At 45.0% G+C, this 21,253-nt stretch overlaps 1 protein-coding gene across 3 annotated transcripts in view; it reads right to left on the reverse strand.

Moving 5' to 3' along the window:
* Positions 1-886: 886 nt before the first annotated feature.
* Positions 887-21,253, reverse strand: part of CCR6 (C-C motif chemokine receptor 6) — a 31,187-nt gene continuing 10,820 nt past the window's right edge. The window contains exons 1-4 of one of the 3 annotated variants that reach the window (XM_025383614.1): positions 15,857-15,918; positions 15,463-15,567; positions 2,409-2,513; positions 887-2,312 (exon numbers count right to left, since the gene is read on the reverse strand). In XM_025383614.1, coding sequence (XP_025239399.1) covers positions 1,197-2,312; positions 2,409-2,417 — 1,125 coding nt within the window. In that variant the 5' untranslated portion in view covers positions 2,418-2,513; positions 15,463-15,567; positions 15,857-15,918 and the 3' untranslated portion in view covers positions 887-1,196. Of the gene's footprint in view, positions 2,313-2,408; positions 2,514-15,462; positions 15,937-21,253 lie in introns of those variants that run through there. The other 2 variants (XM_025383613.1, XM_025383615.1) reach the window with 2 other exon arrangements.

The raw sequence follows: 21,253 nt of genomic DNA on the forward strand, positions 1-21,253 counted from the left end.
GTTCCATGAATTTTCTATGTCGTTGAAGAGAGTTGTTCAAATCTGATTCTATCACAAACTTCAGACCCCTTTAAAATCATTATCAGAAGCCAGCATAATTCCAGCTGTCCCCTGGCTAATCTGCAGCTCCTTATAACAAAAGTCTTCAGCCACACATTACTCTTCAACCACATTAAAGAAATGGAACAAAACTTCTTTCTACATTGTCTCAATACAGTTGCTTTCTTTAAAAAAAAAAAAAAGTATTCTATTTATTTAAAAAATTAAAAACATCTAACATTTTAAACTGTACAATAAATCCCAACTTCATTACAATTCATTGATCAAATCTCTGTTGAGTCCATTTTGTTTGCTGGAACCCCTCAGGCACTCAGAGGACAGCCGTGAGCAAGATGATTCTAGCTCCTGTCTTCGTAGCACACTCAGCCTAACGGATATTGAGAAAAGAGTCACTCATGACACAGAACAGCTCCCAGGGAAATAAAAGCAAACTGACACTTCCCTAATGGCCCTCTACAACCTGAGCTGCTTTATCCAGTTGGTGACGATTGTCACCAACACTTGTTCTGCCATTGTCCCCATCTTCCTGAAGCGCTTCCAGGTTGTGAACATTTGAGCTTGTCTTTCCGCCTCCGTTTTACAGGGTCAGATTGTTGCCCGTATCAAAGGGAAATGAGAAAACACCAGCCGGCCAATCCTGCTGCTTATAACCAGCAACAATAGACATTCTGATAGATAAAACGTTTAAACATTTGCCTAAAACGAGTGATGTGCGGGCTTCCGTTTGTTTTTTTTCTGTTTTAGTTTTTCAAACCATGCCATCATTTTGTGTTGTAACCAAAAGACACTGTGATCTGTGACCGCTTCTTGAGTATTTCTGAAAAGGTTTACATTTGTCAACAATTCACTTTAATTCAGCATTTCCCAAAGGCCGTTTTGTGAAACGCCCGGGCAGATATATACCCCAGAGCTACAAAATATTCCTTGTAAAGTGTGCTGGAAGCTGCTGCCTATCAGAGACCACCCCACCCTGAAGAGATCACACAGCCCACGAGCACATTAAGTTCTGCAAGAGAGACGCTTGCTTGATTTTGCTTAATTCCCACATTTTCCATGCATATTTGGTCATAGACTTTTTTTTTGCATAACGTCTATGAGTATATTTCACACATGCCTTAGGGAGACTCAGCTTCCCATCACATAGTGAAGGACGACGCATTGTCGTTATCTGCGGTCTCACTGGTCTGCCGGGAAATGTTTTCTGAGTACCTCCCGGCACAGGAGAAGCCCGAGGACTTGTACTTCCTTCTCACACACCACAGGTCCTTCATGATCTTCAGAAAGTAGTTTCTGAACTTCTGCCCAATAAAAGCATAGAGCACAGGGTTCAGGCAGCAGTGCAGGAAAGCTAGGACTTCTGTGACAGTTTTCGTATAGCCAAGTAGCTTTTCGCTGTGGCAGGATCGGTTCATGTTACCCAAATTTGCAGCCGTCACAAGCAGGACCATGTTATGAGGAATCTGACAAGCCAGAAACACAAGCACCACGGCTATGATTACACGGATGGCTTTGTGCCTTTTAGAATTCTGAGCTTGCACCAAGGTTTTGACAATGAACATGTAACAAAATATCATGAACATCAAAGGGATAAAGAAACCGAAGAGTAGCTCAATCCCCAACATCAGCAGCTTCCACTTGATGGGTTCCGAGACGGTCTGGTACTTGGGCTCACAGACATCGCTGCCTTGGGTGTTGTATTTCTGGTTGAAGATAAAAGTTGAGCTGGAGATGATGACTGACACTCCCCACACAATAAGGCAGATGACTTTGCTGCGCAGCAGCGTTCTGTATCGGAGCCGGAAGGACTTCGTTGCCTGTACGATGGCGATGTACCGGTCCATGCTAATACAAGTCAGGAGCAGCATCCCGCAGTTAAAGTTGATGGCATAGATGCCTTTCATCAACTTGCACATGGCATTGCTGAAAACCCACGCACCGGTGGCGTGACTCACTGCCCAGAATGGGAGAGTAAGAACAAAGAGGATGTCTGCAATGGCCATGTTCAAGAGATAGACGTCTGTCATAGACCTGGCCTTCTTATAAAAAGCAAAAGTGATCACCACCAGAATATTCCCCAGGAGGCCAAAGACACAGATCAAGGAGTAGGCAATCGGTACAAACAGTCTGGAGAACTGCCTGACCTCGTGCAAGGTGCACACTAACATTTCAGAATCAACTGTGTAATAGGAAGTATTGACTGACACAAAATAATCTTCACTGGAGTCGAAAACATCGCTGAAGTTCATTGATTCCTGGAAAGGAAACAAAGACAGAGTTAGTGGCAGTGCAATGTTCAAGCAGCCACAAAGAACCCAAATTATACTCCTTGCCAAAAATTAAAATCTTACCCCGCTCATTGTGGGCAAAAAAATGCAGGCTGGATGTAGCAAAAGGAGGGTATGGTTCAGCCCCTTCAGCTCACAGGCAGTGGTAGCAGGAAAGTGGAAGTGACTCTAGGAAGGAAAGAAGGCAGAAGGCACTACAGTTAACACAGGTATCCCTGGAGAGCCAGACACTTAAGTGACCAGCATTCCATCTCGTGTGAACAGAGTGTACAGCACACTACTTTACATACAAATATTTATTGAGAATAGGCATCAACAACCTCTTTCTGTAAAGGACCAGAGAGTACATATTTTAGGCTTTGCAGGCCATATGGTCTCAGTCTCAAGCTTCTCAAATCTGCCTTTGGAGCTTGAAAGCATCTACGATTACATAACTGAACAGGCCTCGCCGGGCTCGGTTGGCTAGAGGCTATAATTTGCCAACCCTTTATCTATAGTTTAAATAAGGTGCTCTCAGAAATCCACAAGTTTGATCTACACAAAAATCTTTATGCAAAATTTAAAAACATTCAACAAATAGCAGTGTGAATGTGCATAGAAAATGTAGAATTCATAGTCCTTGGCTTTCAATCGTTCACAATATACGTCAGTGATGTGCCCCCCCATGGGCATGTGAGAATCTCCAGTAGAATTTAAAGTTTGACTATGAGTGCCGTTCTCAAGACACACTGAACAAGCTGCTCCAGCCTGGGAAAGCGCTGGAGAGGAAGGCACCTGCTTCTCCACAGCCGCAGACCTTTCCAGTAGACATGCCAGGTCACAAGCATGAGTCTGCTGTGGCAGAGGCATCCTAATCATCAGAAATCCAAGTGCCAGAGGAAAGGTGGAGGCTGGCACAGTTAGGAAAGGTTTCCTGGAGGAGGAGGCTCCAATCAGGGTCCTTGGAGAATGGCGAGGCTGTGGGCCAGTGATTGACAGAGAAGGGCCATCTCCTTCAGGTGACCAGCTCATCTCAGACCGAAGAGCAGTCCTGAGTCATGAGCCCTTTATGTTTGTGAAACAGCTGAGCAACTAGCCTAGCCGAATCAACTGGATTGTTAGGAAACAATGGAGTATACGATGTGCTGGGAACGCCAACAGTGGCGGTGCGTGGGTCCATATGGAGTATGCCACGTGCCGGCAATGCCAGCAGTGGCCGTGCGTGGGTCCATATGGAGTATGCCACTTGCCGGCAATGCCAGCAGTGGCCGTGCGTGGGTCCATATGGAGTATGCCACGTGCCAGCAATGCCAGCAGTGGCCGTGCATGGGTCCAGGCTGAAGAAGTTTAGCAGGAGACCAGCAAGAGCTGGAGCAGTTGTGGAGGGCCTGAGGATGAAGGGCTTTGAAATCCACCATTTGAAGCAAATTTAAAAAGAAAGAAAAACTCTTCGCTATTCTCAGGTGCACTCCTCCTTTCCAGCATTGTCCCTCGTCCTGTTTATTAACACCCCTGGACGCCCTCCAGTAACATCCATGGCCTGAAATGCTCTGATATTAATGTTGGATGTGCTTCCCGGCCCATCGCCCATCTTCCTCCTCTTTTCGCTGCTCTCCCACCACGTGGGCCTGGCCACACCAAGCGGGAGCAGCTAGGGAAGCGCAGCCCAAGGTGCACAAGCAGAGAAGGTAGAACTCCCCTCCTCGCCCCCCACACTGTGCCATATCAGTCCTCACTTACGAGTCCACATGGATACTGACCTTTTGGAGAGGAAGCCCATGTAACACAAAGTTCACCCTAAATTATTTTCCAAACCTATTTCTTCCATAATTTTGATTCTCATTTCGCTGTTTACTCCACCCCATTCCTTCCCTGATGCCTGGAGTCACAACTCAGAGATCAATTCTTCACTGCCCCTCAGTCACTGCTTTGAACCTAAAAAGCTGGAGGAAGGCATGGAGTCACCTCTGCACTTTTGTAATCCCAGCAGGTATACAGCTGAGTGCTTTAGAGTATGCAGAAGAAGCATAATATAGACCCCTGTGTTGCAAAAGCACGTGAAGAGGGAATCATATCAATCCGAAGAAGCACAGCAATCAGAACACCACTGCTAAACTTCAGCTTCCAGCCACAGTGGATTAACAGAGACCAAAGGCACCCTGCTGCACTAAACAACCAGAAAAACCTGCAAAATGTAACAACAATTTTCAGACCTTGGCACTAGGCATCACGAGATTATGGCTCCCGGCAGGAGGAAAACAAATACAGTGAGAAATGATACACGCTCTTTCTAAGCTGCAGAGCATGGCAGGGGTGGAGGGCTTGGGAGGTGAAATATACAATACGCAAAATAAAATACACCAATTGGAATTAGCATTTGGATGTTAAAACTATATATATACACATATATCATATATAATGTACATAATAGTATCAACAATTATATAATTGTATCGTAAAATGTAAAATAGTTATGGATAGATCTAACAAAATTTATGTGAGATTTATATGCTAAAAACTACAAAACATTGTTGGGAGAAATTGAATAAGACCTAAATTAATGGAGAAATTTATCATGTTCAATTTTCAATGACTCATTTCATGTTCAAATGAAATGATTTCATGTTCAAATTTATCCATGATTCAATTTCAAGATGTCATTTCTCCCCAAATCGATCTGTAGATACAACATAAACTAAATCAAAATTATGGTAGGGTTTTTTTTAAAGAAATTGACAAGCCAATTCCAAAATGTATATAGAAATTCAAGGAAATTAAAATAGCGAAAACAATTTTGAAAAAGATAAAAAAATTGGAGGACTCACACTACGCAATCTCAAAGCTGACAAGGAAGCTACACTAAGTGTGACAGTGTTGGATTTCTGAAAGGACAGATACATAAATCGGTGGAACAGAACAGAGTCCAGACATAGACCCACATATAGATGGCAGACTGATTTTTAACTTAGGTGCCAAGGTAACTCCATGGGAAAAGAACAGTCTTCAATAACTGGTCCTGCAATGACATGAACAAAAAGTTGATCCTTACTGCTTACCTCACACCATTTGCAAAAGGTAACTCAAATGAGTTATAAATCTAAATGTGAGTGCTAAAGCATAAAATATCTAGAAGGAAAAATGGGAGAAAATCTTTGTGACCCTGGAAAAAGAAATGTCTTATATAAATTGCAAAAAGAATAAACTGTAAAAACATTGATAAATTGTACTTGATTGTACAAAATGTAAACCTTCTGCTCTTTGAAAGGCACTCAAGAAAATGAAAAATATATATATTGAATACAAAACAGTATTTTAAAGCTTATATCTGATAATAGGTTATATCCAGAATATACAAATAATTTTTACAACTCCCTATCAAAAACATAAACAAGTCAATAAGAAACAGGGGGAAATGTGAACAGGCAATTCACCAAAGAAAATACACGGACACACACAAAAAATACACACACAAAAAAGATGCTCAATGCCATTAATCATAAGGAAAATGCAAATTAAAACCACAATGAAGGCTGGGCGCAGTGGCTCAGGCCTGTAATCCCAGCAATTTGGGAGGCTGAGGTAGATGGACCACTTCAGTCCAGGAGTTCGAGACCAGTCTGGCCAACATGGTGAAACCCCGTCTTTACTAAAAATACAAAAATTAGCCAGGCATGACGGCATGCACCTGTAATCCCAGCTACTCAGGAGGCTGAGGCAGGAGAGTCACTTGAACCCAGGAGGCGGAGGTTGCAGTGAGCTGAGATCACACCACTGCAGTCCAGCCTGGGTGACAGAGAGAGACTCCATCTGAAACACATACACACACACACACACACACACACACACACACACACACAGAGAGAGAGAGAGAGAGAGAGAGAGACAGAGAGATCCCATTTCACACGTACTGGAAGGGCTGCGATTAAACAGGGGGCAGGAAGCTGGGAGAGGACATGGTGCATCCGGGGCTCTCACATTTTGTTCGTGGGACCGCAAGATCACACAGCCACTCCAAGGAGACAGCGGAGTCCTTTCTTGCACAGCTGAACATGCATCCACCATAGGAACCTGCAACCAACTCCTACATGTCTACCCAAGAGACATGGGAGGATTAACACTGGAACATTCCCAACAGGTTTATTCTTAACCGTTCCAAACTGAAAAAGACCCAAATGTCTGTCAACTGGTGAGCAGATAACCAAGTTGAAGTGTACCCATACAATAGAATATACTACTCAACCATGAAAAGGAACGGGCGACTAATGCATGCTCCAATGGGGGTGACTCAAAACCTTCGCTTGGTAACAAATCCAGACAGAAGAGACCACGCACTGCATCATTCCATCCCTAAAATTTCTAGAAAAGGCAAAATAACAGTGGCAGGAATGAAATCAGGGGTTGTCATCGGGACGGGAAGAAGGGATTGGCTGGGGCTGGGCGGCACAAGGGGCTTTTGTGGGGGCAGAGATGTCCTCTGTCCTGATTGTGGGGGTGGCACATGGCTGTGTGCCCTTGTCAAGACCTGTTGAATTGTACCCTTCAATCGGTGACATTTATTGCATATAAATTAGCCTCAATAAAGTTAATTTAAAAATAGTGCATACTCTTCCATGCAAATGTGTTGGAACAGACAATGCCATAAACAGTCAAAGCAAGGATCTGCTCCTGAGCACTGAGGGGTTATGGGAGGTTCTGGGGCAAGAAGAGCTTTTGAGGACTCCTTAAGGACTGAGGCGAGAACGGTGGGAAGGAGTGGGCAGTGTGGGTGGAAGGCAGGGGCTTGCGGACAGCGAAGGGGAGACCTGCAGCAGGGGCGCAGTTCTGGAGAACAAGGAAGCAGGGGCTATGGGGAGCGACCGCTGGAGGGTTGGACGGATGCCAGGCCAAGGTGGGGTCAGTAGCACAGGTTCCCAGTTGAGTGGGGCTGGGATGGGACAGGAGGGAGTAACCTCCCCATCATGTGGAGGCTGAGTTGATGATGATGGGAAGGGCAGCAGGGGCCAAAAAGAGAGGGACGGCCCAGCACGCCATGCACTCAATGCCCAACGGGGCCCCCATTTAAGGTAAATATTTGTTTAACTGCACCGTGACACACAGTATTTTCTGAATTTAAGTTTAACTCAGTTCAACAAATGTTTATGAGCTGTCTACTGAGGAGAGGCATTGAAGTACAGAGATGAATCAAACACATACTTGAGCTTCAAAAGGCTGCCAGGTAAACAAATAATTACAAAACAGTACCATGCTAGAATAGAAAGCCAGCGTTGGGGAGCCTGTGTGATGGATCCCTGTCAGCAGAAGGAGTAGGGAGGGGGCCCAGAAAGAGGGGATCCAGAGGGATAGGGGTCCCAGAAGGAGGGGTCCTAAAGGGAGGGGGTCCAGAGGGAAGGGGAGTCCTAGAGGGAGAGGTCCCAGAGGGAGGGAGTCAGAGGAAGGGTGGTCCCAGAGGGAGGAGTCCCGGAGGCAGGGGGGCCCGGAGGGAGGGGTCCTTGAGAGAAGGAGGCCCGGAGGGAGCCAGATACACAGACCACAGGGCAGGAAGTTCCCAGCAGAGATATGAGAAGCTGGCCCACTCTGTCCTGTTCATAAGACACTACTTTAATTTCCTTTCATTTATTCTCATGTCAGAATAAGTCAATGAACCAAAATTTATAAATTCCATATCTCTTAGGATGGTGTTATGCACCTGTTAGGTATAAACAATGTACAATTCTAGATAACGACAAATTTAATGTTACTGTGGTTAAGAAAAAGATGGTTGTCAAGTTGACTTGTATGCCAGCCACAGTCATTGGAAATGATTAGGCCTGTGCCTGCCCCAATCCACCGTTTTCACAGGAAAAATTGTGTGAATTGTTTTAAGGAAATTGTGTTGGTGACAGATCGGCATGGGTGTCACCTCAACGTGTAAAGAATCCTGTTCACAACTTGCTCCATCATCTCAAATCTCGGGCAGCAGTCACCAGCAGCTTGGAGAAACAGGCTGCAGATTTCCTATTAAGGAAATTTTGATGGTGAAGACAGTAAGAAAATTTTTTAGTAGATATTTATGTTCCTTCTTTAATGAACTGAGAACAAGATACCCTGTTATCTACAGTGGCAGATGAGAGATGCAGGGAAATGTGCTAAGTCCTGGTGAACCAATGAACCCACCCTTGCAAAGCAGCCCCTGCGGCCCATCTCATGCTGTCTCCTTGAGGTTCAGCACTTCCTATCTCACATGTGGTCCCCATGACGACCATTCTCACCAGATCTCACTGTGATGTCATTAAATCACATATAAAATACATTCAGCTCAACTGATTCTTAAAGTGTAATTTTCTTGTCCTTGGAATTTAGATATTTCCCAAACAAGTGGGCAGAGAAATACTTCTAGAGCTTCTGTAGGACATACTGTTCTTTGCAGGAGGAGTTTCAGGGGCTCTAAGGAAAAGTCATCTAATGACACACTTTAGAAATGTCATTTGACTCAATTTGTTTTTGCAGTTGAGGGCTTCTTTTCCAATATTCAGCTGCCTCAAGTAAAGTGTCGATTATTGCTGTCCCAGTAACTCATTGGCACCCCCCATCTGAATGTTAGCCTCTCACAGGACTTGTGAATCCTTTCGGGCCCCTGGAGTATCCTGTAGGGCAGGTGCACAACAGCATGACACCAAATGAGAGACTCATCATGTCACATCCCCTGAGTATCTCCTCCATCAGGAAGGCCTGCCTCGTTGGCTGAGCTTTATCACATGTTCTGAAAACAAGAGAAAGCAGAATTTCTTGATTCCTGTTTTGCATCTCTCTACTCTTTTTTTTTAAAAAAATCATTTCAAAGATACTCAGAAAATGTTGCAGTGAAGTTGCCTGACTCCAGTGAATGGTGCCTGTGAAGTCCAGGAGCACAGAGCTGGAGCAAGGAAGCTCAAAACCCATTTGCAGAGAGAAAGAAGACGAATGCCTCCAACATGCTGGGTGTTGGTTCCCAGCAGGGTGCTGAGGGCATTCTAAGCCAGTGCAGGAGCGTCTGGAATGGAAGTGGTGAGCCCTTGGGGGTCCGCATGGGTTTGGTGATACTCAGTCTTCTCACACTGATTTCCAAGCCGTGGTGGTCACAGTCACTAAACTGCAGATCAGGGAGGTGTTACAGACATTGAACACTTAGGATAAAATCTGAAACTTATAAGCAATCAAGAAGAGGAACCATGATCCAGGTGCAAGTACAATTAGGTGGCTTGCTAGGTGTCTGGACAATCGGCTCTGTGATACCACTTTGCTGGCAGGCTGGCACAAGGCCCTACTGACATTGCACTGATCTCGGCCTTCAGCTGTGTCCTGCCCATTGCTTCTATTGATGAGAGAGGCAAAAAGAGAGGAGGCAAGTTCATTAGGTCTGAAAACGTCAAGAAGCCTAAAAAGATAATTAATATATTGGATGACAAAATAACATACAAATATTCTGGACAGAATCAAGCAATGGGTAAATCTAATGTGGTAAAATTCAGTAGGGAAAATAGAAGCTTCTCCACTTAGATTTACACAAGCAGGCTGGGTGCATTGGCTCACACCTGTAATCCCAGCACTTTGGGAGGCCAAGGCAGGCGGATCACTTGAGGTCAGGAGTTTGAGACCAGCATGGCCAACATGGTGAAACCCTGTCTCTACCAAAAATATAAAAAAATAGCTAGCTGTGGTGGCGCACGCCTGTAATCCCAGCTACTTGGGAGGCTGAAGCAAGAGAATCACTTGAACCCGGGAGACGGAGTTGCAGAGAGCTGAGATCGTGCCACTGCACTCCAGCCTGGGTGGCAGAGCTAGACTCCTTATCAAAAATAAAAAATAAAAATACAAAAATAAATAAGGAACTACACAGATATAAAATGAAAATGCAGCAGCAGCAAAAATCTTAAGAATTTTATTTGCTAGTAAGCTCACCAAGAGGCTGGTGAATCAGTACTGTGTGGCCACAGACATGCAGCCAGCCGGAAAGCCAGCCAGCTCTGCTCACCTCTGGATACTCTCCACCCTGGTCACTAAGGCTTTCCCACCCAATAATAGATACAGAGTGCGGAGGCTCCTGACACAGGGGACAGCACTTGTCGGCAGAATCATGGCCCCATGCCCAGACCCTGACACAGGCACCAGAACCTGTACATGTGTTGCCTTACACAGCAAAAGGGACTTTGCATATGCAATGAAGTTAAAGATCTAAGGGCCTGGAGGTAGGCAGAGATTATGCTGGGTTATCTAGTTGGACCCACTGCAATCACAAGTCCCTAGAGGTGAAGAGTCCTTCTCCCTGGAGATGGGAGAAGAAAAGATTCGAAGGTGAGAGATTCAATGTATTGTTGCTGGAGTTGTAGACAGAAGAGGGGACCACAAGCTGAGCCATGTAGTTGCCCCGAGAAGCTAAAAAGGCCCTCTGCTGACAGCCAAGAGTGAATATGAGGATCTCAGTCCTACAGTCACAAAGCACTGAACTCTGCCCATGATTGGATTGGGTGAGGACCAGATCTCCTTGTAAACATGCAAATAGTACTTACTAGGGGAAAGAAGCCTGGGAGCCCCTATATAAAAGCACAGAATAGCTGGGTGCAGTGGCTCACACCTGTAATCCCAGAACCTTGGGAGGCTGAGGTGGTGGATCACTTGAGGCCAGGAGTTCGAGAACAGCTCAGCCAACATGGGATGCATCTCTCTGCCTAGTGTTTTTGTTATTGAATCATTAGTAAAGTTTGACATTAGGTAAGATCTATAGATCCTATGGATGTCTGCTTCAAAGATTCACATCCTTGCATTAACACAATCTCTGTATTATTCTAATGCATACTTCAATTTAGGAACTGTTGCTTCTTGGGGAATTCAAGCATCCAGCATCTAAAAGTGAGTTCCAAGAGATGCTCTGGATAGAAAGAAGGGAGGGAGACAGACAGGGGTGGGAAATGATTTCTCTGTGGCTGGTATATTAAGACATAAATAAGATGCTAACTACATCCTTCCCTGGTTTATTCCTATTAGAGGTTGTTTATCAATGGTCCTTCAGAGCCCTGCTGGAATAACTCAGTATTTCCCAAACCTTCTCACTCACAGAACCTTTTCAGTTCCTGTTCTTTGGAAACACTTTGGGAAATTTTTGAGGCCAGGAGTTCCAAGCTGCAGTGTGCAATTATCATGTCTGTGAATGCCCAGGGTACTCCAGCCTGGGCAACACAGCAAGACCTCATCTCTTTAAAAAAAAGGTAGTTTATTATATGATGATATAAATCATATAATCTGACTATATAATCTATATAATCACATATATATGATTATATAAACCATATAATCAATAAGTCGACTGTATTAGTCTGTTCTGACGCTGCTAATAAAGACATACTTGAGACTGAGTAATTTATAAAGGAAAGACGTTTAATTGACTCACAGTTCAGCATGGCTGGGGAGGCCTCAGGAAACTGACAGTCACGTCAAAAGGGGAAGCAAACACATCCTTCTTCACATGATGGCAGGAAGGAGAAGAATGAGAATAGCAAAGGGGGAAGCCCCCTGTGAAACCATCAGATCTCATGAGAACTCACTCACTATCACGAGAACAGGATACCACCCCGTGATTCAATTATCTCCACCTGGTCCCTCCCATGACACGTGGGGATTATGGGAACTGCAATTCAAGATGAGATTTGGATGGGGACACAGCCAAAGCATAACACCGACCTAGAGGACTCTTCATTCACTCATCCAAAGACAGGTCTGAGCAGCTCCTAGGGGCAATCCCTGTTCGGGGCAACAGCAGAGGGAAGCCGAGAAGATGGCTACATGCACCCACCACCTGACTGCAGCAGCTCACAGGCCCCCCAGGGCTGGCATCACCTGACCCAGGGAATGTGGCAAAGGGTGCCACCAAGGCAAACACAAGAGGAATCGTTAGACAGTGTGCTGGTCCCCACACCAGCCTCTGAGTTGAAGTGCCTCCATTCCCCTAGCAATTGCATGAAACAAAATCGTGCAGGCCTCATATCTGATTGATTCTCTTCTCATTGTGGACATATGTTAGACTTAGAAACAAACTTGTATTAAAAGATATTTTTAATGGCTTTTTCTCGCCTTACTTAGAGGCAAATAATGATAAGCTATACTTCAATATGTATTTTGTATTTTAGGCTTGAAATCATATAAATAAATTACCATTTTTTAGAGATGGAGTCTTGCTATGTTGCCCAGGCTATAGTGCAGTGACCATTCACAGGCACGATAATAGCACACTGCAGCCTCAAACTCCTGGTCTCTAGCTATCCTACCACCTCAGCCTCTAGAGTAGCTGGGACAACAAGCCACCACCCTGCTCATTTAAATGAAATGCAGATGTACTAACATCTCTTGAAGATTAAATATATGCACATGGTAAGTAATAACTTAGCCTCTGAATTTCAATTTTAACACTTCAAAGATCCTGTTATCACACATTTTTATAAGTGTTACTTTAAGAAAAACTTAATTCCAGAATAATATTTCTAACATAGCATTTAAAAAGGTTACTTCAATTTTTATTGCAATAAAGTAATGTGGCTTCCTAGTACAATTTTTATTATGTGTAATATGCAAGAGCGTATCACAGAAAGTAATCGTTAATTTATTAATTCATTTAGAAATGAAAAGAATACCTAATTATATGTTCTGCTAAAAAGCAGAACCAGTGGAAAGAGGGAGGGGCTGCCCCCACTATAGGATTTAAGGCTGTGTTCAGTTCTCCAAACACAGCCACACTCATCTCCCTCCGGCCTTCCACCGTGCCTCTACCTTTTATGTTTTTGGACTTTGAGGGCATTGGGAGAACTCTAATCACAGGCAAATGGCCCCAGAAGAGGTGGGTAGCCGCAGCACACACTCTCAGGGAGACCAGTACTGGGGCTGGCTCTGTGGTGGTAGCAAAGAGAGAGGGCCAGTGAGAGCTGTGGGGGGGCGCTCCTCAAGAGGAGCAGGGGTTGGGGGAACCAAGCAACAGATCGACTGCCATTGTTCATCCCTTTGGCCAACGACAGACTCTGCCCAAGAAAATTCAATATAGGGAAAACGTTAGTAATAGTTATCAAAATATTACTGGTAATAAAAACTGTGTTAACTTATAATTTAAAAACATTTAATAACTAGCTTAACAATGCGTTAAAATTAAGTTGTCAGGCAGTTTTAAATTTGTGCTTACTTTCATAAAGAGTACTGGCCCTGCAAAACAAAGAGCAAGAACTAAATAAGAGTATGTGTGTATGTGTTCATATGTGGGTGTGTGTGTGTATGTATATATGCATGTGTGCATTTGTGCAGTGTGCATATGCCTGCATATATACATGTGTTTACATCGTGTATGCATATAGGTATGTGTGTATATAGGTGTGTGCATGTGTGTATACAGGTGTATGTGTGTGTATGCATGTGTGTGCATGGGTGTATATTGGTGCCTGCATGTATACATACATGTGTGTATACAAGCATGTGTGTGCAGTATGTGTATAACTCTGTGTGTACATATGGACGTGTATGCATGTATATATGCACACATATGTGTATGTGTGTGTTTGTGTGTGTGTGTGCATATGCTGTAAATTAAGTTCTAGTTACCTACTGGGCATTAAAATCACTGGTTTACAGCTGCTTATCGCTTTTAACCTCACAAAACCCTTTAAGGTAGACATCATACCCATTTTACAGATAGCGAGCCTGTAGCTCATCTAGGACTGTGAGTACTGGTGAGACTTCCATTATTGTCTCTTACTCGCCATTCTAATTCACTTTGCCACCAGCAGGTCTTAGTGAAATGCCACAGAATTCCCACAAGATCTGAAATAATGTGTTTATTTTAAAACATCTTATTGATATCAGAGTTTCACAAACTATAATGGTAGGTGTTCAATACATGTATGTTCTCTAAGTTTATTTGAATCACGGGCACACCACATTTTATGCTTTTTTAGATAAGCATCAGTGGAGCTGAAACTCTAGACTGACTTCCTTCTGCTTTTGAATGAGGGTGGCTAAGGAGGAGACCAGGAGGTTTGATTTTTTTTTTTTGTTTTCCCCCGGTGATTTGTTTATTAAGCTTCTGTGGGTTGTTGTTTTTTTTTTTTTTTTCAGTTCCTTTTATTTCTTTGGAAGTTTGCTTTTATGTTTTCTGTTTTATTTGCAGAAATTACATCTTTAACCATTTAAAGGATAGCTTTAGTTACAGCCTTGCATTTTTGTTTTTCTTTGTAACGCTGATCTCTATAATATCTATGTCTTGCTGCTAAGTGGACTTTGGAGCTGATCTCCAGCTGGAGTGCAATGGTGTGATCTCGGCTCACTGCAACCTCCGCCTCCCAAGTTCCAGTGATTCTCCTGCCTCAGCCTCCCTAGTAGCTGGGATTATAGGCACATGCCATAATGCCTGGCTAATTTTTGTATTTTTAGTAGAGACGGGGTTTCACCATGTTGGCCAGGCTGGTCTCGAACTCCTGACCTCAGGTGATCCACCCAGCTCAGCCTCCCAAAGTGCTGGGATTATAGGTGTGAGCCACTGCACCTAGCCTGGCTCCTTTTAATATCACTGTGTATTATTTTCTGGTCATAAGATACTGGCTTCATAATCACAGTGGCATTGGCAGCCCTCATGAGAGCTTTGCAACTGAGACTTGTTGAAATTTCCACCTTGTCAGTTTCTCTTAACCCCCCTCACAAACTCCTTCCTGCTCGATCTTAGGCTGCCTTGGATGCCTGCTCATCAGCCTCCACTGCATAAATGACTTACTGACTCCAAAATATTTCTTAGCTTAATTTTTTGTTTTCCAAAATCTTTTAGTGCATTTGATTAAGTAAAGAATCACATTCCTCTCCACACGGATGCCCTGAGGATATCTCCTGTGTGAGGAGCAAGTGCCCAGACCATCACCCAAGCTCCAGTGCAGGGAGCGAGTATGAAATCCCTTATCCACTTAGAGGAAAAGGGGGCTTCCTAAAACCTTAAAGTCAATGCTTTCAGGAAAGGAGGTCTGCGTCGTTAAGCATAAACACAGTCCATATGCCAGCATTCTGGAAGATTAATGGGTAAAACAGTCCCATTCCTGTCAGACTAGGGGAATCAAAGAGGTTACATTTTTGAAAGAAGTTTCAGGGGCCTTGGCATGCTCACCTCAGGCAGTACTCTGATCCACTCCCTTCAGCCTCACTCCGAGCCTCACAATCTGATGATTCCGGGTCCCCAATGTGATGACCATCTGTTAACAAGATGCAGCTTCTAGCGGTCATTAAGAAAAAAGCTGTGAGCTACTAGAATTGCCCAAAAGCAAGTTCTGGATCGCCACTTCCTATTGAAAAGTAACGCCTATTTGCCCAAATGCAAATGGTTAACCATGTATATCCTGTAGGGTATTGAGTAATCGTAGGATCCCTGAAATCAAAGCCCAACCAATGGTAAAGTGGTGAGAAAGAGGGAGACATTGTAGCTCCGCAGAGGAAGACAGCCTTTGTGTTGGTTTTGAATTTGCAGCAATGAGTTTGTAACCAAACTTTCATACTCCTTTAACCCGACTATCTCCTGGGAGCAAGGAGTGTCTGCAAGCCGACTGGGAAGATTCGGGAATGTTTGGAAGAGGCTGTGTGAGTTAAAGAGCTGGGTCGGGAGCACTTTTGTTTGGAGTCAGTCAGTCCTGGCTCCACCCCGAAAGCTGTGCAGCCACAGAAGGGCCACTGAGCCCCAGCAAGCCTCGGTTTCCTCTTTTAGAAGAAAGACCATGACAGCTCTAACCTCAGAGGGTTCCGAGAAATAGCCAGGCCCATCCACGGAAGCCCAGGAACAGCGCCTGGAGGAGAGGTGATTGTCCATGCATATCAGCTATTATTACCGGATACTTTGAGACCAACAGATGAGCCCCTCAATCAAAAGCGGGGCACCTAATCTTCATGTGGCACAGAGACATAATCTCTGGGTGACAATGGGGGTCGCTGCCCCGTCATTAGACATATCAAGAAAAACAGCTGACGACAAGTCACTCAGAAATTTATTTTTAGATGCAAGTGATTAAAACAATAGAAAAGAACCCTAGAATCATAAGGTTGTTCACACCTGGGTTGTTGTGAACCACATCTCAGGAAATAACAAAAGTTTTACAGACTAGAGGTTCATGATCAATTCGCAGCCAGGCTGATGGACTCACACTTTCTCCACCTCCCAGTGCACTGTGCCTCCCCACCCCAGGCTGCCCACAAGGCCCCACTGACTGCTGCCCAGATCTGCTCTGTCTTGACCACACCTTATCTGGGTCTCTCCTTCCTGCAGAGCCCTGAGCTCCATGTCCCCAAGCCTGAGCGAGCCCGAGAAGCTGGAGTGCACCTCTTGTCATCTCTCTGGGGAGCCAGCTGGACACAGCAGGACCTGTGTTCTGCTCATCCCCACTGGCCATTTTCCTGGGCTTGTACAGGGTCTCCTCCAAAGACCCTGCTGGCCCCAGTGGCTTCTCCTTACTGGATAAAAGAAGGGCCTTTTCTATTTGAAGCGCTTGCAGACGTACGGTCATGGGATCCTCTTGCTTCCATCATCCCTTTCCCTGCCTTACAACAATCCTTCCAAACAAAGCCTCTCCTGACTAAGTCCTGGCTGTTTTCCTCTAACAGAGCTCACAACTTCCTTCACCCTGGGTGACCTTTCCCTCCTCCATCTGAGAGGAGCCCCGGGGCACTGCTCCCCAGTAGTTCACCCCAACCTGAAACCTGTTTATTATTGGATGGAGAACAAAGCAAGACCCTCCCCTCTGATCTTCCAACCCCTCCCCTGCTACCTCAGCTCCATCCCCTTCTCCTCACTTCCAGCATCTCCCCTGAGGCTTCTGCTTCCTGTAGAAGGGCTGCCCATAGGAGAAAGAAACAGGCTGCCGGGGAACACCCCTCCTGTGTTCTCAGGTGCCCTCTAACACTGCCCTTGGATGGTCTTGCTTAGTGTGAAGGTAAGAAAGTAAGCCCTTTTATAGATGATTAGCCCTGGTAATGCCTGCCTGGAAAGAAAACAAAGAAAACGAAAAACAGATTGGACTTTGCAGGGGACCAAAAATGAACATTAAGTAACCAGAAATGTAATGTGTTAAACAAAACCGCGTTGTGTGGCCACGCAGAGGGTGAGGGACCCAGGAGGCCCAATAACACCCCCTTCCTTGCAGAGCAAAGAGATTCACTGCCACTGTGGGGGCCCCTTCAGTTAGACTGCACAGAGGCAGGGATCTGGAGGTCTCCAAGAGCAGCCTCCTCCCTGTGACTCCCTCCCTGCCCCAGAAGGGACGGCAGTGGATGGAGATTGGGACCCTGCTGCTGACTGGCTCCCAGCCTGGACCGGTTGCCTTTTCTTTGAGAGCTGAGGCGGATGCACTATATGGCACTGACCTCTGCAATGCTTCTCATGTCTTTTACCCCATATTCCTTCTGTAGTTCCAAGTCAAATCCAAATTATATGTCACCCTGAGAAAACTGAGACCCATTTGGTTTTTCTCTCTCTAAAAATGCCCCCATATTAAAGATCCTCTTAGATCTCACTCTTATTGAACCTTCCTCAAGTTTAAAATCACACCGTTCATTTGCATAGACACTGTGAGGCACATGAAAGGCAAGAAATGTGGTTTACAGTCACATGTTTCATAACAATAATTTTCCAGGCAGAAAATTCCACAGTAACGTCAAAAGTTCATTCCGAACAAAAGCCAGGGACAGTTTGATAAATTCAGATAATAGTCATAAGGAGTTGCTTTCAAACTCACATTGAGGCATTTCTAGGAAAATCATCTGCCTCTGGCTACAACCCTACAGAGGACGCTGTGTACGGTTCAGAATGGGTCACCATGACCGTTTCTCCTTGTGATTGCCTTTAATTCACAAACAGGCCCTGCACACACTGGAGGCCACAGCACACACACTGGAGGCCATGGCACACCACGTTGTGGACATTGGTCATCTGGGTGTCAGTCATCTTTTGAAATTATCAGCAAAGTTGAAAAGACAGTAAATGCTTTGTTAACCCCTAAAGTAACACTCTGTACAGACTTTGAGGAAGTCAATGTGGTGAACTGGTTGGGAATTCTTGCTGAGATACCAGGCAACAGCAGTGTCCCATGTGCCAGCCACATGGGGGAGCCCCCCAGCCCAATCGAGCCTTCGGATGACACGGCTCCCACCCATTCTCTGATGGTACCTACAGTGGGGGCCCCAACTAAGAAGCACTTAGCTGAGTCCAGTTGACCTTCAGAGCCACGAGACATTGTAAATAAATCACTGTTAAAGCCACCATGATTCAAGGTGGTGGCTAAGCAACTGTGAATAAGCGGGACAGCTTTCTACTCTCATTGTGTGCACAAAACTTCTGAAGTAATGAACATGTTTTTAAAAAAAAACAAAACAAATTAAAATAAAAGCCTCGTTTGTTTGTTTTTTAAAAACCCTCCCCAGGAAAGCCTAGAGTGAGCACAGGTGCTGGGAGTGGAGGGACAGGAAGAAGAAATCTACAACAGTGACGGCGGGCAGGCAGCCACAGGCTCACACATTGCAAAAACATAGACCACCGAGCCCAGCAGTGCTTGGATCTGTGTTATGTGGTTTGGATCTATATCTTTTTCTCAACAATAAAGTAAAAAAAAGACTACTTAACAAATTATGTCAGCAAATTCTCTAGTAGGGACAAAAACACATTTTATAGGAGGAAGTACAAGCTGTGCTGACACCTTGAATTTTGGAGTTTACAAAGACGTCAAATGGTGTATCCTTCAATGCTCACTGCATATGCTAATACATTCGGGCCTGGGGAGACACTCTGTGTTATTCTACCCCATAAAGTAGCTGGCCTGAAGATTACTCTCCCAAATAGCCAGGAGAACACCTGTTATACATTATTTTTCAGATACAAATCATTTGTTCAGATAATTACTGTGTACAGCACACAAGGTACAGAAATAGTTAAAAGTGTGCCATTTACTTCCCACCTTTCAGGAATTCGTATAGTTGGAAAGTTGAGGCCTAAATACATGACAATACAAGCAACATGTGATGCACAGAGAGCCTGTGTGTGATGAATCCGTGAAGAAATGCCACAGGGAGAGTCCAGTTCACAGGAGGGAGCACACAGGAGCCCCTTCAGCTCCAGCCTCCTGGACTTCAGGCTCTTAGTGAAGGGCTGGGACTCAACCAGGAAGGTGATTCAGATCTGACCAGGTAGGCAGGGGAAGGAAGGCAATTCGGGGACAAACAGCATGAGCCTGGGTGGGGAGGCAGAAAGGCACCAAGGTGGAGAGCAGTGAGGACAGGTAGGGGCACCAGCCCTCAGTGGGGAACTGGGGAGGGTGACTGCAGGACCGGAATGCTGGCGACAATGCAAAGACACAGATGTCTGTGGGCCGTAGAGGGACGGGGAGCAAGTTTACAGTAGGGAGAAGAGCAGGGCACAGGGCAGGTGCACCCTCCTCCTGGTGGCAGCCCTGCCCGACGTCACAGAGCAGGGAAGGAAGCTGGGACCACGGGCGTCCAGCATGTGGGGCTGACCCTCGCCATTTCACCTGTTCGGTTTCATTAATCCTCCCTACAGGCCCAGGGGCCCTGAGGTTGTCATAGTCCTCCCTAAGTGACAGATGAGAAAACTGAAACTTGGAGGAAAAACACAGCTTCTTCAAGTTCATATGCCAATAAGTTGAGTAGCCAATCTCAAAGCCATGTCATCTGATCCAAAAGTTCATACCTTTCTGGGATACATGTGAAGAGAAAATGATTTAGGGAGACGTTTTGGAAAATATCAGTAAGGAACAAGCAGAAAGGGAATCAAGATGATGCCAAATTTTACATCGGGACAGAAATACGGAAATCAAACTGAAAACTTACTTTTTATTTACCAATTTATTTCTACACGGAAGAACAGTTACAGAAACTGGTCTAAGAGGGAAGAAAACGGATGTCATTTGAAGTACCTGGAATGTGAAGAGATTGATGTCTTGTGTAACTGAAAATTCTTGGAGATTCTTGACATGACTTTAGATTCATGTCAAGAATCGAAAGTCACTTTTCAAGTTAACCTCTAGATGTCTGTCTCCTAATCAATACATAAGGATTTTAGGTTTGCAAATGATTCATGCGAAGATCAAAGACAAAGTTCATGCCTCACACAGCATTAGGTGCACAGTGACAGCTTTGTGACTATGATGATTGTGGTGGTGGTGGAGATGGGATGGAAGTTACCGCTACTGGGTCATAAAGAGGGGCTTAGCAAGAGATGCAGGGACAGTCTCGCATGGAGAGGTTGTAATTAAACTCAGAGATGCAGATGGAACCGCTGGGAAGTTGGGCTCATGTTTACAAAGCAGAAGGACAGATTCAAGTTGGAAAAGAGACACTTCAGAAGCGGCCAGAGGATAGGTCCTAAAATATTAGTACAGTGTCTTTAAAGAAAAAAAAAAAAAAACCCTGCAGAGTGAAGAATTTGAGGACTGAAAAGTGACCTGTGTGTTTCATCACTACTGATCTCAGTGCTCTTTGAGACAAAATTTCTTAGAATGTCCGAGTGAAAGCTTAACTAAAGGGTTTAAGAAGCAAGACTACATTGAGGGAATAGAGACCACAGAGGTAGAAAACGTTTAAGGACTGACGGGGAGACTCAAAAAAGAGAATAGAGGTATGGTGAGAGCAAACACAAGTGAAAGGTTATTTCGTTAACTGAAAACAAGCAGGTAGCACCTTCCATTTCCCTCAACCCAGATCTCTCCAACACTCTTCTGATGAAAGATGCAGCTGTGGTAGGCAGAGATGCAGAGACAGTGGTGGGCAGGGAGGCAGGCAGGGACGGTGGTGGGGAGGGATGCCGGGACTGTGGTGGGGAGGGATGCGGGGACGGTGGTGGGGAGGGATGCGGGGACGGTGGTGGGGAGGGATGCGGGGACTGTGGTGGGGAGGGATGCGGGGAC

The sequence above is a fragment of the Theropithecus gelada genome, chromosome 4 (genome assembly GCF_003255815.1).
Source record: "Theropithecus gelada isolate Dixy chromosome 4, Tgel_1.0, whole genome shotgun sequence".
NCBI classification, from domain to species: Eukaryota; Metazoa; Chordata; class Mammalia; order Primates; family Cercopithecidae; genus Theropithecus; species Theropithecus gelada.